At 48.0% G+C, this 13,202-nt stretch overlaps 1 protein-coding gene across 1 annotated transcript in view; it reads right to left on the minus strand.

The window, feature by feature from the left end:
* Positions 1-12,964, minus strand: part of ZC3H4 (zinc finger CCCH-type containing 4) — a 42,462-nt gene extending 29,498 nt beyond the window's left edge. The window contains exons 1-2 of the mRNA XM_069457450.1: positions 12,698-12,964; positions 12,408-12,573 (exon numbers count right to left, since the gene is read on the minus strand). Coding sequence (XP_069313551.1) covers positions 12,408-12,568 — 161 coding nt within the window. The 5' untranslated portion in view covers positions 12,569-12,573; positions 12,698-12,964. The remainder of the gene's footprint in view (positions 1-12,407; positions 12,574-12,697) is intronic.
* Between the last annotated feature and the right edge of the window lie 238 nt (positions 12,965-13,202).

Here is a 13,202-nt window from a genome sequence, read left to right on the forward strand (position 1 = left end):
CTCTCAGCTAAATGTCCTGCATGAATACAAGGTCTGACTATTTTCTTCAGACTCTGTTCGACAGAAAGAAAAAAAAAAGGAACTGAGAAAGAGGGTGCAAATCCTGGGCCATCGACACGACTGCACAATGGCAATCTCCACAAAACAGCAACCAGTTTAAGCAGCGCCACTTAACAGACTGCCAGCAAAATCCTTGTCAGAGTGGGATTAAATACCGAGGGAGCATGCTTAATAGACCGTGACATAATCCCCCAAGAAAAGTGGGGGAAGCCACACTGTGCTAATCATTTCAATCTAGACCTGCCAAACCCTCTTGAGACAAGCAAGCAGGAGAAAAGCCTGCCGCGCCAGCCTGCGCAGAGAACCTCTATTCCCAGGGCCCGGACCGGCAGTACCCAGGCATGGCTGCACCTGGGTCGGCTGTCAGGGCACTCAGGGACAGGAAACCAAGCACACGGGGAGCCTGACTTGGAACTGGCCCCCAGGAGGAAATGGGAAGAGGCCAACGCCTTGCCTAGAGTCAGTTCTGCCTCGTACCTCCTGGACAAAGCCTCCAGGGCATTTAAGTTTCCATTTTCAGAGCTGGCTCCTCCTCCTCTTGAGTCAAAGGATAGACAGATCTGGACACCCATTCTAAGGATTGCCTACTGAGCCAACCCCACAGGGCCCAGAGGCAGGCTGGGCGCACCACCTACCACAGGCTTGCCAAAAACAGTAGTTAACTGGTAAAGATATCTCATGTCCAAGGGTGCTGGCCCTGTTCCTACAGATGTGGGCATCAAGCTTCTTTCCACAGACCAATTAACACAACCAGCTCTGCCTCTTCCCTAGAATGTGCTCTTGGAATGTAACCTGAGCACTGGTTTTCTCATCTGTAGAAAGGGATAACAGTAGTACCTATCACAAGGGGTGTGAAGGTTAAATGTTTTAACTAGGCGTGCCTACAGTCCAGCTACTAGGGAGGCTGAGGCAGGAGGATCGCCTGAGCCCAGGAATTTGAGGTTACAGTGAGCTATGATGGCACCACTGCACTCCAGACCCTGTCTGAAAAACAAAAAAAGAGGGGGAGTGGTAGGAAGGTTAAATGAGATAATATGGATAAAGGCCTTGACGTGAGTGGCAGGCACAAAGCAAGCAGCCCATAAACAGCAGCTACTGGTTTTAAGAACCAGCTAGCATGAGTGCACCTCACATGGATAACCCTAAACCAGCTGGAATGCTGACTGGGAAGCATGTTCTTTATGGGGAAGCTACGGCCAACTCCCCTTGGGGGACACTGCTGACTGTTGGTCAACAAGTTCACGCTTCACTTGGCCCTGACCATACAAGCACCACCCTCTAACAAAACCGACAACCAATCCTACTGACAAAACTGACAAAATCGACATCTCCCCTTCCTCAGCTCTAATCTAGGCAGTACCACAAAGCAACCAAGTGGCTGACCGAGAGGAAAAAGCACAGGAAGAGCTGAACCCCCTGAAGAAGGAACAAAGGCTCCCTACAAAAATGAAGCTTGGCAACATGACAACTCGCTAGACAAGAGAGTTGGACAGAAGGTGAAAGGGGCCCGGAGTTTATGGATCTACCAGCTTTACAAGGAGGGGGAAAAAAAGAGGCAAAATACAACAGAAAAGATGGGAACTCATGAGAGCAGCCGCTATTACCTGAAGATCATGAGGGCCCTTGACAAGAGGTGGCTAGGTTAATGTGAAGGTCAGGGTTATGATCATTAACTGCCCAGACTCTCAACAAATTGCCTGGGTAGGCTCTGAATGACCCATTAACTAGGGACAAAATTATAAAAATTACATGGAGGCTCTGCCTCTTCAAATGTTTAACAACCGGCCTAAATGGAGCAGTCCAGGATCCCCAAATCTGACCCTGTAGGACACTCGTTTACTAGGACTGAAGGCACAGAGCCTTTCCTTTAGAAAATCAGCTCAGGGTTCGTGCCTAAGAAAGGCCCTTGAGACTTTCCCTTGATTTAGGACGTGGTGAAGCAGCCACAGGGGGAAACCTCACTGAGGTATTTTCAGAGCCGGGAAATTCTTGAAATAAACCTCTGGGTCTTGCACATGTTTTTCAGTGTCCTTACTACCTGGGTTCATCAACTAGAAATCAAGAACAAATGGGCTCTGTGTCTCCCTTTCCCACAACATTCTCAGGCGTGGTCATAACCCGCTCTGTGATGTCACACCATTTCCATGGTAACATGCCCACATCACCACACAGCTCAACCACGGGAGAAAAGCTGCCCAGGCACCGGCACCCCGAGCTTCAACGTAAGCAGGACGTCTGCACGGTGCTGGCATCCGGGTATGAACACTCCTACTGGCAGAAGTCAACATGGAGGAAACCGGAACAATCTGAACCCAGGCTGGGTATTTGAGATACTAAGTAACTGTTGTTAATTGTTAGGAATGATGACAGTCGTGTGGTTATGTTAAACAAAAAATCCTAAAGTTAGAGGTTCGTACTGAAGAATTTACAGATGAGATGAGGTTTGCTTTAAAACAGATAGGAGAGGCCAGGCGTTGTGGCACGCATCTGTAGTCCCAGCTACTAGGGAGGCTGAGACAGGAGTATGGCTTGAGCCTAGGAGTTTGAGGGTGCAGTGAGCTATGACTGGTCATGCCACTGCACTCCAGCCTGAGTGACAGAGCAAGACCCTGTCTCTAAAAAATTAAAAAAAAAAAAAAAAAACAACTTTTCATAATAAGAAGTTAAAAAAGAAAAAAGCAGGTCTGAATGGGCCAACCTCAGCAACATGATGACACACTGTAGTAAGTTCCTCAAGCAGTTAAGTTCCTAGCAGAGAGCCGGAATCTCGGTTGGGGGCCTCTACACCCTTCACCAAGGCCTAACCTCTCTGCCCTGTTTTCCTCAACCACAAAACCTGCCTGGGTACCTGAGGGGTCCCGTAAAGTCCAAAAGCAGTACAAAGTATTTGTCACTAATATTCTGTAGCGGCAACTTACATGCCAGGCAGGCATACACTGAGCTCTTCACTCGTACTCTTCTCACTGAAATAATTAACAAACTTATGCAGGGATTATTAGCATCCCCATTTCACAGACAAGCAAACTGAAGCTCTGAGAGGGGAAGAAATTTGTCTATGGGGTCACAGCAGGAAGAAGCAGAACTAGAATCTGAGTCCAGGACTTTCTAACCGAAAGGCCAGCTGTTAACCTCTACCCTTAAGATAACTAGAAATTATCTGAAAAAGAATAATTTGCTAAACAGGTCAAGTGACAAAACAGTTCCCACTCTGAAATTTATAATTAAGTGGGAAAAAAACAAGACATACACACATAAAACAGATTAAATGGGGCGGGACGCAGTGGCTCACGCCTGTAATCCTAGCACTCTGGGAGGCCGAGGCGGGTGGATCCTTTGAGCTCAGGAGTTCAAGACCAGCCTGAGCAAGAGCGAGACCTCGTCTCTACTAAAAAATAGAAAGAAATTAGCTGGACAATTAAAAATATAGAAAAAATTAGCCGGGCATGGTGGCGCATGCCTGTAGTCCCAGCTACTCAGGCGGCTGAGGCAGAAGGATTGCTTGAGCCCAGGAGTTTGAGGTTGCTGTGAGCTAGGCTGATGCCACAGCACTCTAGCCCGGGGAACAGAGTGAGACTCTGTCTCAAAAAAAAAAAAAAAAAAAAAAAGTATTCCAAAAATTGCCCCCAAAATGAGGTACACTAACTGGGCAAGTTCCCTAAACACTCTGTATCCCAGTTTCCTCAACTATGAAGCAAAGGGAACCCTCGCACCTCTGGGGTGGCTTCGTGGGGAGAATTCCGTAAGACCACGTAAATCAAGCACTTAGCACAAACCTACCCCACAATAAATGCAAAGATACAAAGTTAAAATTATGGGGGCGGGGCGAATATAAAAAAAATTGACAAAGTTAAAATTATCAAAATGCAAAGATACAAACTTAAAATTATCAAAATGCAAAGACACAAACTTAAAATTATCAAAATGCAAAGAAACAAGACCAATACAGTGTTTCCAATACCAAATGCAGGAATGCTAGCATTCAAAAATCTGACCAAAGACATTTATTTGGAGAGCTTAGGGAATAAGAGGTGCACAGAAGGACCTGAGGAATCCCACCAAAAAACCAAATAGGACTCGTCCAAAGACCAAGAGAACGCAATGCAAGTCCAAGGGAGGGAAATTCCAATCTCCTAACGGGAAAAAGAACACCTTTACCCCCAAGTGTGCAGCGTCCACACTAGGGTTTGTCCAAGCACACAAACCTCTGAGGCAGAACATTTCTGTACAGTTTCAAACAGGCTGACGAAAAAACCAAGGGGAACCTCGCAGAAACAAAGATGCCATTCTCTCTGCCTGAGTAGCAATTCTTCCGCTCCCACCAGCTCTGAAAACAGCTAGCGTTCTTGAGCAAAGGTATCTCTCTCTCAGATCCAAGTTTCTCCTGGCAATATGAACCTCTGGAATTTGCTTCTCAGCAATGAAGAGTTTTCTAACCACCTTCTCATGCCAACCGAGCTTCAGATGGCTTAAAGCTGCAAGGATGCTGGTTCTCATCCAAGGAAGACTGATTTCTATTACACCAGAGAGCAAAGTCCAACCATTTAACTTATGAACTAAGACTTTTCCTTGTTAATAACCTTTTAGAGGAAATAATCTATTTCCATACAACATACATTCAACTGACATAAAGTATTAATGTTTTCCTCTAACAATAGACCTGGGCCTAGGATTCTTGAGATTTGTTCATACACCACTAAAGATTCTATTATGAAGAATTGCAATTATCTGTATACAACCTATTAGTTAATTTAATGTCACTCTGGGCTCCCTGAGGACAGCTAAGAAAGTGGCTCCCATTAACCCTGAGTTTCCAAGGGCCCAGCACAGGTCCAGGTACAAAGCAGGTGGGTCCTCAACACATAGTCTACATGAATGAAGCATCACTCTCAGCCACACCCTTTTTGTCAATTTCATCAATAGACACAAAAAACTTCCCAGGAACTTCCTTTGGCAACGTGGATCACCTAAAAGTCTGGTGAGGTAGTTGAAGAAGTGTCTTCAGTCAAAAACTCATTCTCTGAGTGTTCATTAAGGGCTTCCAGATAGACCAGAAAGTGATGGCTGCACAAACAGTGCAGACGAAGGCGGTGCTCCCAGGAACGCAGTCTACATATGTTGCCCATCGGCTTTGGTTACTGTAACTGCTCTGGTACCCCACGCAGTGGCAGGCCCTGCCTGGAATCCTGAGGAAATCTAAGCCCTGGTGTCTGTTAGGAAAATGAGGAGGGCAATAATCCAAGCCACCTGCAACAGACATCTAGCCAAGTGACATTAGTGCCTGGGCCCAGCTCCCTTGGGTTGGGCCATAGCAGGGATGTGTTAGCTATGATCCACTTCCACACCGGGCCTCAAGAAGTCTCCAGTTACTTCTAAGGAATGAAAACCCCTTCCATTTAAGGATCCAAAAGCCTGGGCTTGGGCCTCTACATTCACAAGGAGTGGAATGCAGGGATGATGGAGCCATGGCAGGCCGAGGAGGGGTGGCACGCTCCCACCCTCCCCAGGGCCAGCCTTAATTAGAATACCTGTATCTGTTCCTGATTCCCTCCCGCCCAGCGCAGCAAGAACAATGGTGATGACTGCCATGCAGGCACACCAGCCACCGTGCACGCCATACCAGCGGAAGGGCCAGCAACTTTCTGTAAAGTGCCAACTTTACAGAACTTCCTGGCTTTGCAGGCCATATGGTCTCTGTCCCAACTACTCAACTTTGCAGTTGTAGAGCAAAAGCAGCTGCTGCCTAAATGAACAAATGAGTGTAGCTGTGTGCCAACAAACTTGACCTACAAAAACAGGCTGGGTAGGCTGGCTTTGGCCCGAGAAACATCATTTCCTGACCCTTATCCTAGATGCAGCCCTGTATCTTCTCCTTCTCATTTCTCCCAAACAAAAGTTTCACGAAGCCGACTTTAACTGCATTTTCTGCTTTTCTATCCTCTTTCATTTCTTTGGTTTTCAAATTCAAGAGACAAACCAATAAATGGGCTTCACGTCCCACTAATGGCTATATCCTGCAGTATGAAAAATATTGTACCAGACCCGGCACAGTTTAACAGGTACAGAGATGGGGTCTGGGGACTGGCTGCCAGGGTTCTAACTCTGCCCACAGCACACAGTGACTCTGCGACCTGGTACAAGTGACTCCATGTTCCTGTTTCAGTCTCTCGGTGAAGGGCTGAGGTGAAGGTTAAATGAGCTAATGCACGAGAGGCACTCAGAAGGGCCCTGACAGGTAATCTTTGACCTTCACATTGACATTGCACAAGTGGTACTGTCGCCCCTTTGGGAAAACAAGAGACTGACTTAGGAGCTGAGTAAGTCAGGAGTCACATCAGGTTTGCCTGACTCCCACGTCCACAGCCGTCCCTCACTCTCCACCATCTCTCTACCAGCAGAGGGCCAGCCCTGTATGGAAAGAACAGGGGAGCATCCATGCTGTACTGAGCTTCGTGGCTCCAGGGTTCACTCTACCCTCGCTGGGACCACAGGCAGGCATGACTGGGACAGGGGAGCCAGGTGCTCAGCCAGGGTATTTTCCAATGGATCTGCTTGGGATCTAGCCACTGAGCCCAACCCCAAAATTGATTTTTAAGGCACCTACTTTGCAGTTGGGTATTAGTGAGCTGCAGTAGCAGCAGCAACTCTTAATCTTTATCGTGGCAAGAAACCGCAAAAGGCGGGTCAGACATGGGAAGGAAATACGAGGCCTGGTAAAGGCAGTTAACAACCCTAGCCCGACTCTAAATAAAGTTCTCAGAAGGATTCTTTGCCCCCTCTGAAAACTTTTCTGCTCCAAGAAAAGCGCAGGACAAGCCTGCCTGCCAAATGAACAAAACTTTAAAGGACTCAGCCAGATTACAAGGTTAATGGGCTGGACAGACACTGCTCACTCCTCTCACAGACTCTGCAGAGGGTGAAGGACCTGCTGAAGGGTCCTGGTTGGCAGTCCCGGCTTCCCAGTTCTCAGGGGGCCTACCAAGACTGTGGCACTGACTCAGATTCTAATTGCAAAAGATGAATACAGGAAGGCACAGTCACCATACGCTCCAGACAGCCTCACCATTTTGTCATCTACAACAAGGACACTGAGCAAGAGATGCCTTAAGATGGCTTCCACTTGGTTTCAACCCCAACTGGCTTCTGGCAATTAAATAAGCTGACTAGTACCCTAAAAGGTGAAAGATAAAGTGACTTCCTTCAAAAACACAGATGTTATTCTTACTTCTGTTTACACACCAGACTGTAAAAGTTCTACTTAGAATTTTTCTCCAGTACGGAAAGCAGGAAGATTCACTGAATGCCAGACATTGTGTGGGTGTCCCAAATGTACCCACTGACCACAGTGACCCTGAAAAGTGGGCATTATCCTCAGTGCCTACTGCACACTGCCGGGGAGGGGCCAGGCCAAAACAGTTTTATCTGACTCCAAAGCCCACACTCTTCCTTCACATCCTGTTGTCACGTCCAATGTTCAAAAAGATGTCACCACTTGTCTGACAAACAGAGCACTGAGTCACCAATTCACACAGATACTAAATGGCAAAAAATACAAGATCCTCTATCCAGAGCAATTTGGCCAGGGGAAGCAAACCAAGCACTGAGCAAATATCCCGTGTTCTTTGCTAAAATATTATCCCAATAACAGGACACATTTAAGTCCAGCATCAACCAAGAGGTCGTCTTCATTTTTGTCACCAGCTACTAATGGGTGATATGCCAGAAACGTATTTAAAAACTGCCCATTCTCACCTCATATCATTGCTAAATCACCACAGAAAAACCTGACACAATTGTCTTCAGGATTGCAGCTACCTTAACTACCAAAAGCAAAAGGACTCTGCAGCAAAGATTAGGCTAAGAAATTGGGAAAGCCAAACCCATGAAGTTTGGCTCCCCTGAACAATCTCATTTTCACCTTACCTTATCCCAATGAACTTTATATGCCATCCCGACAAACTGGTGGCTTTTCCATCCTATTAGGTTTTAATTATGAAACTGGCCTCAAACCATTTATTCGGACAGGATTCTCTCCACCAGTGAGCAGACTGCTCCTAGGGCTCTTTGAATCTGCTTAATAAATACCAACTGCCAGACATCTCAGGACCTATGCTTTTTTCTCCTATTGTGTCAGTGGCTGTGCTGCCAAGGTGTAGGCTAAGTGCCCAGCTCAACTCAGCAATTTTGCTATTTGCTCTGTCACTCAACCTCCTAACACTGATCAGAACCCGTCGCTCTGGCACTAGCAGATACAATCCACAGGGACCAAAATTAGGTTCTCCGCAACATAGTTTCATTTAAAGCTACCAACAGAGACTTGGAAAAGTTACATTAATGATTTCTGTCATAGAGGTATTTACTGTAACTGGATCTGGCCTATATGAAGAGATGTTTCTAGGGACTCTATAGCCATAAACACAACAGAAGTGACTAAGGCAGGCAACCCTGAGACAGCCATTTCTGTCCCACCAGGAAGGTAAAAGATCTAAGAGCAAAGAGCAGAGGTGGAGGCATTATTAAATCAATCACTAACCAGTGCTACAGTCAACTGTATGGAAACATACAAACTTAGGAGTTAATCGTTCATCTCTAACTTGCCAGGCAGTCAACAGGCAGGAAAGCCTTCGCTTCCACAGGTACAAAATATTCCCTTGGGATCAGCCTTCCTGGCTAAGGAAAAACCACAGTAGTGACTTTCTAAAATAGCTAGCTTTCCTTAAAGAAAATGCTGGCATGTCAAGAATTAAAAATTTAAACCTTCAGAGCAAATTGAATCTGGGAGATAGGACAGGCTGTGAATTAGCTCTTCTGAGGAATCGCATTTTTTTCTTTGAAGAGCAAATTTGAAGGGGGTAAAAACTAAAGGTTTTATGACCAGAACATCGATATTTTCAGGGTCAAAACTTATTTTGTTTCTACTAGATCTTGATCTCTTTTCAAATTAAACTTTTCACCCAAAGAAAATAAAAATGTAAAAAGTTATGAATGTATAGATTTGCTGTTAAATCAGGGATTCTGAGTGCCACCCTTTTCTTTCTTTTTTTTTTTTTGCAACATCCATTAATTTGATTTTTAACTAATACTGGTACATCAGTTTGGGGGAAAAAAAAGCAGTACTGTGACATTTCAAAAACAAAGATTACCAAAATACAGTCTGATTTAATTACTGGGACTTCCTGGACTTGGATGAAATTCCTTTGAGAACAAAAAATAATAAACCCTTGTGTAGCTATGCCTGAGAGCTTTTTAAATGTTTGGGGAAGCATTTTCAAATTTAATGAATGATTGCTAAAATTTTCACTTACAAAAGTAATCCATTTCCTTAAGGTTTCACAGTAAACTTAAATAAGCAACTTAGTAGCCCTTAAAACTTGGAAAGGTCATCGGTCATCCAGTTTCTGCTCTTAGCTCCTGCAGAAGGAATTTTACAAAGGATGGGAAACTTCAAATAAGTGAGTGTGTTCAGTTCGTGCTTCAGACTTTTTTTTGCAGGATTTTTTTGCTGTACAGTTTGAGACTTCTTCCTACCATAACCGATTTTACACACCTAAGATCACCACTTCACAGCAATTAAGTTGTGAACATATTAGGAGGAAGAACAAAACAAGTGGCCTAGTGAATTGCAGTTTCCTCATCTACATGTCAGTGAACTTTTTTCCTTGATAAGAATAGAAAAAAGGAAATGGTCTTTTGGAGGGGATTAGGGCTGTGTGTTAAAAAGAGTTCTCTAACAAAGTATGTCAAGGGCCAAAAGTGGGAACATGGAACTTCAACGTGTTTTGTCTTTTAACGGAAGAACTTATGCTTGTAAAACACATCAGAAGTACAGTGTTTGGTTCTGCAAGTCATTTTTGTTGTTTTTTCCTCGTATGTGTAGAACATGGGGAATTGGGGGCTGAAGGAGGTGTTCTCTCCAACATGACTGGGCGTGTAACACGTTTGCATCAACTTTTCACAGTCAGGCATGTGCTTTCGAACAAAGGAGCAGTGGAGACAGGCAGAGATTGGGGCTTGACACAGTTTACAGATTTTGTGCTTCAACAGTACTTTACAAATGACTTGCTCAATTTTAACGTCCATCACCATAAGAAACATTGTAGTAAAATAAGAAAACTGAATCTACTTGTACCACAATCTTTTGGGGGGAAGGGGAGGAGGGAGGCCATTAACTTGATACAAGTATCATAAATCAAATTCAGTAAGCTTGTCTCCTACAAATGGACTTGAAGTATCCACTTTCTTCAAAGATGAAGGCTGGAGACAAAGCAACGGACTGAAATGGGAAGTTGGATGCCAAGGATTTGAAAACATATGGGCTTTTTACATAGATTTTTTTGTCATGTTACAGTAACACTTTTTTTTTTTTGAGAAAACTGTGTACATTAAATTTTAAAAATTTAACATTGAAAGGATGTGCAAGTCTAAAAGGGCTCAACAGGGTTAGAATCCTGATTTGAACATATAAATTCATTCTCTCAAGCATCACTTTGGTCTAAAGGCGAGGAAGGCAGGCAGGAAAGGGACAAAAAGAGGGAGATAACTGAATTACTCAATAAAAGAGGCTACTTACCATCCCAACCCATTGTAAGACATACACTTCTGACATATGAGAACTCCTTAGAGGTCGAATAAAGCGTGTAAGCACCTTTGAGTAATGCACCTGCCCCGAGAGGGGGCCCGGAAGCCCAACGTGGGCTTAGCGAACAGACCTTTGCTAATCTGTTTATTTCCTTGAACTGGAGTCGGGCTGCGATGGGCTGCGATTCCCAAGATGATACATTTAATTAGAACAAAACAGAAAAACAAAAAAAAATTTTGTAAAAGCTCACCAAACTGCTGCACTTGTGTCTCTGAATGTGGGTGGCATTTCTTTTAAAAGGCAAAGTATGGTCTGTGAAGGAGAAAGGGAAAAGGGGAGGTGGGAGTGGGGAGAGGGGGCCATGGAGCCTGCGGGGAAGCCCTGACTGAGACCGCCATCTAGAAGAGGGTCCTCAGCGGCTCCCCAGCCCAGGCTGGGACCGGGCAGCCATCTGTCCAGCGCGTTCTCTTCCCCTCCCCACCCCCACTCCCTCCAAGACTCACGTCCCTGCAGGCTGAAACCCACCTTCCATTTCCAAACCCATTCCCCAGCCACCTCTTCCCCTGCCCCACCAGGAAACGGTGGGTGAACCCTGCTCCCTAACTCCTTCTGCTCCAGCAGGGGAAACAGGGCTTCAAACCTCGCCCTGAAATGCGCGGGGCTGGCCCCATTATCACCCGCCAAAGAAGGGCGTGGGGGGAGCCCATTTCGCACTTGATAAAAGGGAAAGGGGGCGCCCCCTTTACCCCTGCCAAACACAAGGAAACCTTTTCTCTCCCGTAAGGCATGGCGCCCCATTTTACCCCAGAAGAGGGGGGACCCCCCAGGAGTAAAAGCGGGACCGGGACCAACTTCCTCCTTTCCCCTCCAAGGCAGGGAAACCAAACCTCACCCCCCAAAAAGGCTGAGAACCCTCCCCCACGTCACCTACCTACCAAAAGCGAAAAGGACCACCTCCCTTTAAAGTGTAACACAGAGAAGGGTCTTCTCCCCAAAAAGAGACATAAGTTTTCCTCAAAAGGGCTGCAGATGCATCCCCCCACCATTCTGCCCTCTAAGGAATAGCTAGAAAACACCTCCCGCCAAAAAAAAAAAAAAAAAAAGTGCAACAGAGAACCCACCCTAAAGACCCCCCCCATTAAAAGGATGGAGACAGGACTGAACCCCCACTTCCACTTTCTGCCTCCTAAGAAAGCTACAGTATCTATCCAAGTAGGGCAGGGTGTGCCTCCCCCAGGAGAAAGGATACTGCCGGGGGCTAGGAGACCCCCCAACTCCAAACCCCTAAGAGCGGGGCTGCTGCTCGAGATGCCCCCAAAAGGGTCCGGGAGCCCCTCCCCCATCCCCTTCCCCGAAGCCAGTCGACGGGCAAGCGGGCCCGTGGCTGCCAGCTTCGGGCGCAGGGGCAGCCAGGACCCCCGTGGGTCTCCGCACCCCCCCCGGCGCCCCCTCCCCAGGGCGGGCGCGGGGGCTCCAAGGGGCGCCTCCTCACCTTCCCCTCAGCATGGCGCCCAAAAAAGACAGAGCGAGAGCGAGGGAGAGCGGGCGAGCGCCGCGAGGGGGGGGAAACGCATGAGGCCGGGAGAGAAAGCAAGCGAGAAAGAGCAAGCGAGAGAGCGATCGAGAGACACCCACCGACCCCGCCCTTCCTCCTCCTCCTCCTCCTCCTCCTCCTCCGCTGCCCGGCCCAACATGGCGGCCGCCCCCCTTCCTCCTCCTCCTCCTCTTCCTCCCCCCGGGGACGCTGCCCCGGCCCGGCCGGGGGCCTGACCTGTCGTCAGGGAGCGGGAGGCGGTGGTGGAGGAGGTGCGGGGTGGCCGGGCGTGCGTCGGGGGAACACGGAGGAGGCGAAGGCGTTGATGGCGGCGGCGGTGATGGCGGCGGCGGCGACTCTGATGGCGGCGGCGGGGGGGTCCCGGGCGCGGCCTCCATAGTTCCTTTGGGGGGGAGGGGATGTTAATGCACGAAAAAGGACTGCTTGGGCGTGGCAGGAGGGGTACACTTCAGCTCAGAGGGCTCCTGATGGGAATTGGGTATATATTTTTTCGGTTTCGGAATCACCTCTGCGCCGACCTCCGCGTAGGCCGCGCGGCCTAGGCCTCGGCGGGCCGCTCGCCGCCTGCTTTCCGCAGCCCGCCCCTGTGGTCACTCGCTCACTGGCACAGGGCCCTCATCGGGGCGAGAGCCCCCACACACACCCCCGCGGGCCCGGGGGCAGCAGACCCGGGAGACAAGGACACTGGTGGGTGGTTGGGTGTAATTAGCGCGGGCCGCGCGCAATGGAGCAAGCGAGGGGTAAGGGGAGAAGAGGAGAGCGAGCGAGAGCAGTTAAAAAAAAAAAAAAAAGGATTTTAGGGAGAGAGGGAACGGGCCACGGAGACAGGCAGACTGTCAGTCTGCCCGTCCTAGGTGCCCCGGCTGCCCGGCCCCGCCGCAGTCAGGAATTCACATAAAATGGCGGCTCGGGCCGGACGAGCTCGGAGGCTGAGGCGGGAGGAAGGGTGAGGTGGGAGGGGGCACTAGGAGGCGGAGGCGAGGCCGCGTCACGTGGAGGAGAGGGACAGCG

Source organism: Eulemur rufifrons, chromosome 24 (genome assembly GCF_041146395.1).
Source record: "Eulemur rufifrons isolate Redbay chromosome 24, OSU_ERuf_1, whole genome shotgun sequence".
In the NCBI taxonomy this organism is placed as follows: domain Eukaryota; kingdom Metazoa; phylum Chordata; class Mammalia; order Primates; family Lemuridae; genus Eulemur; species Eulemur rufifrons.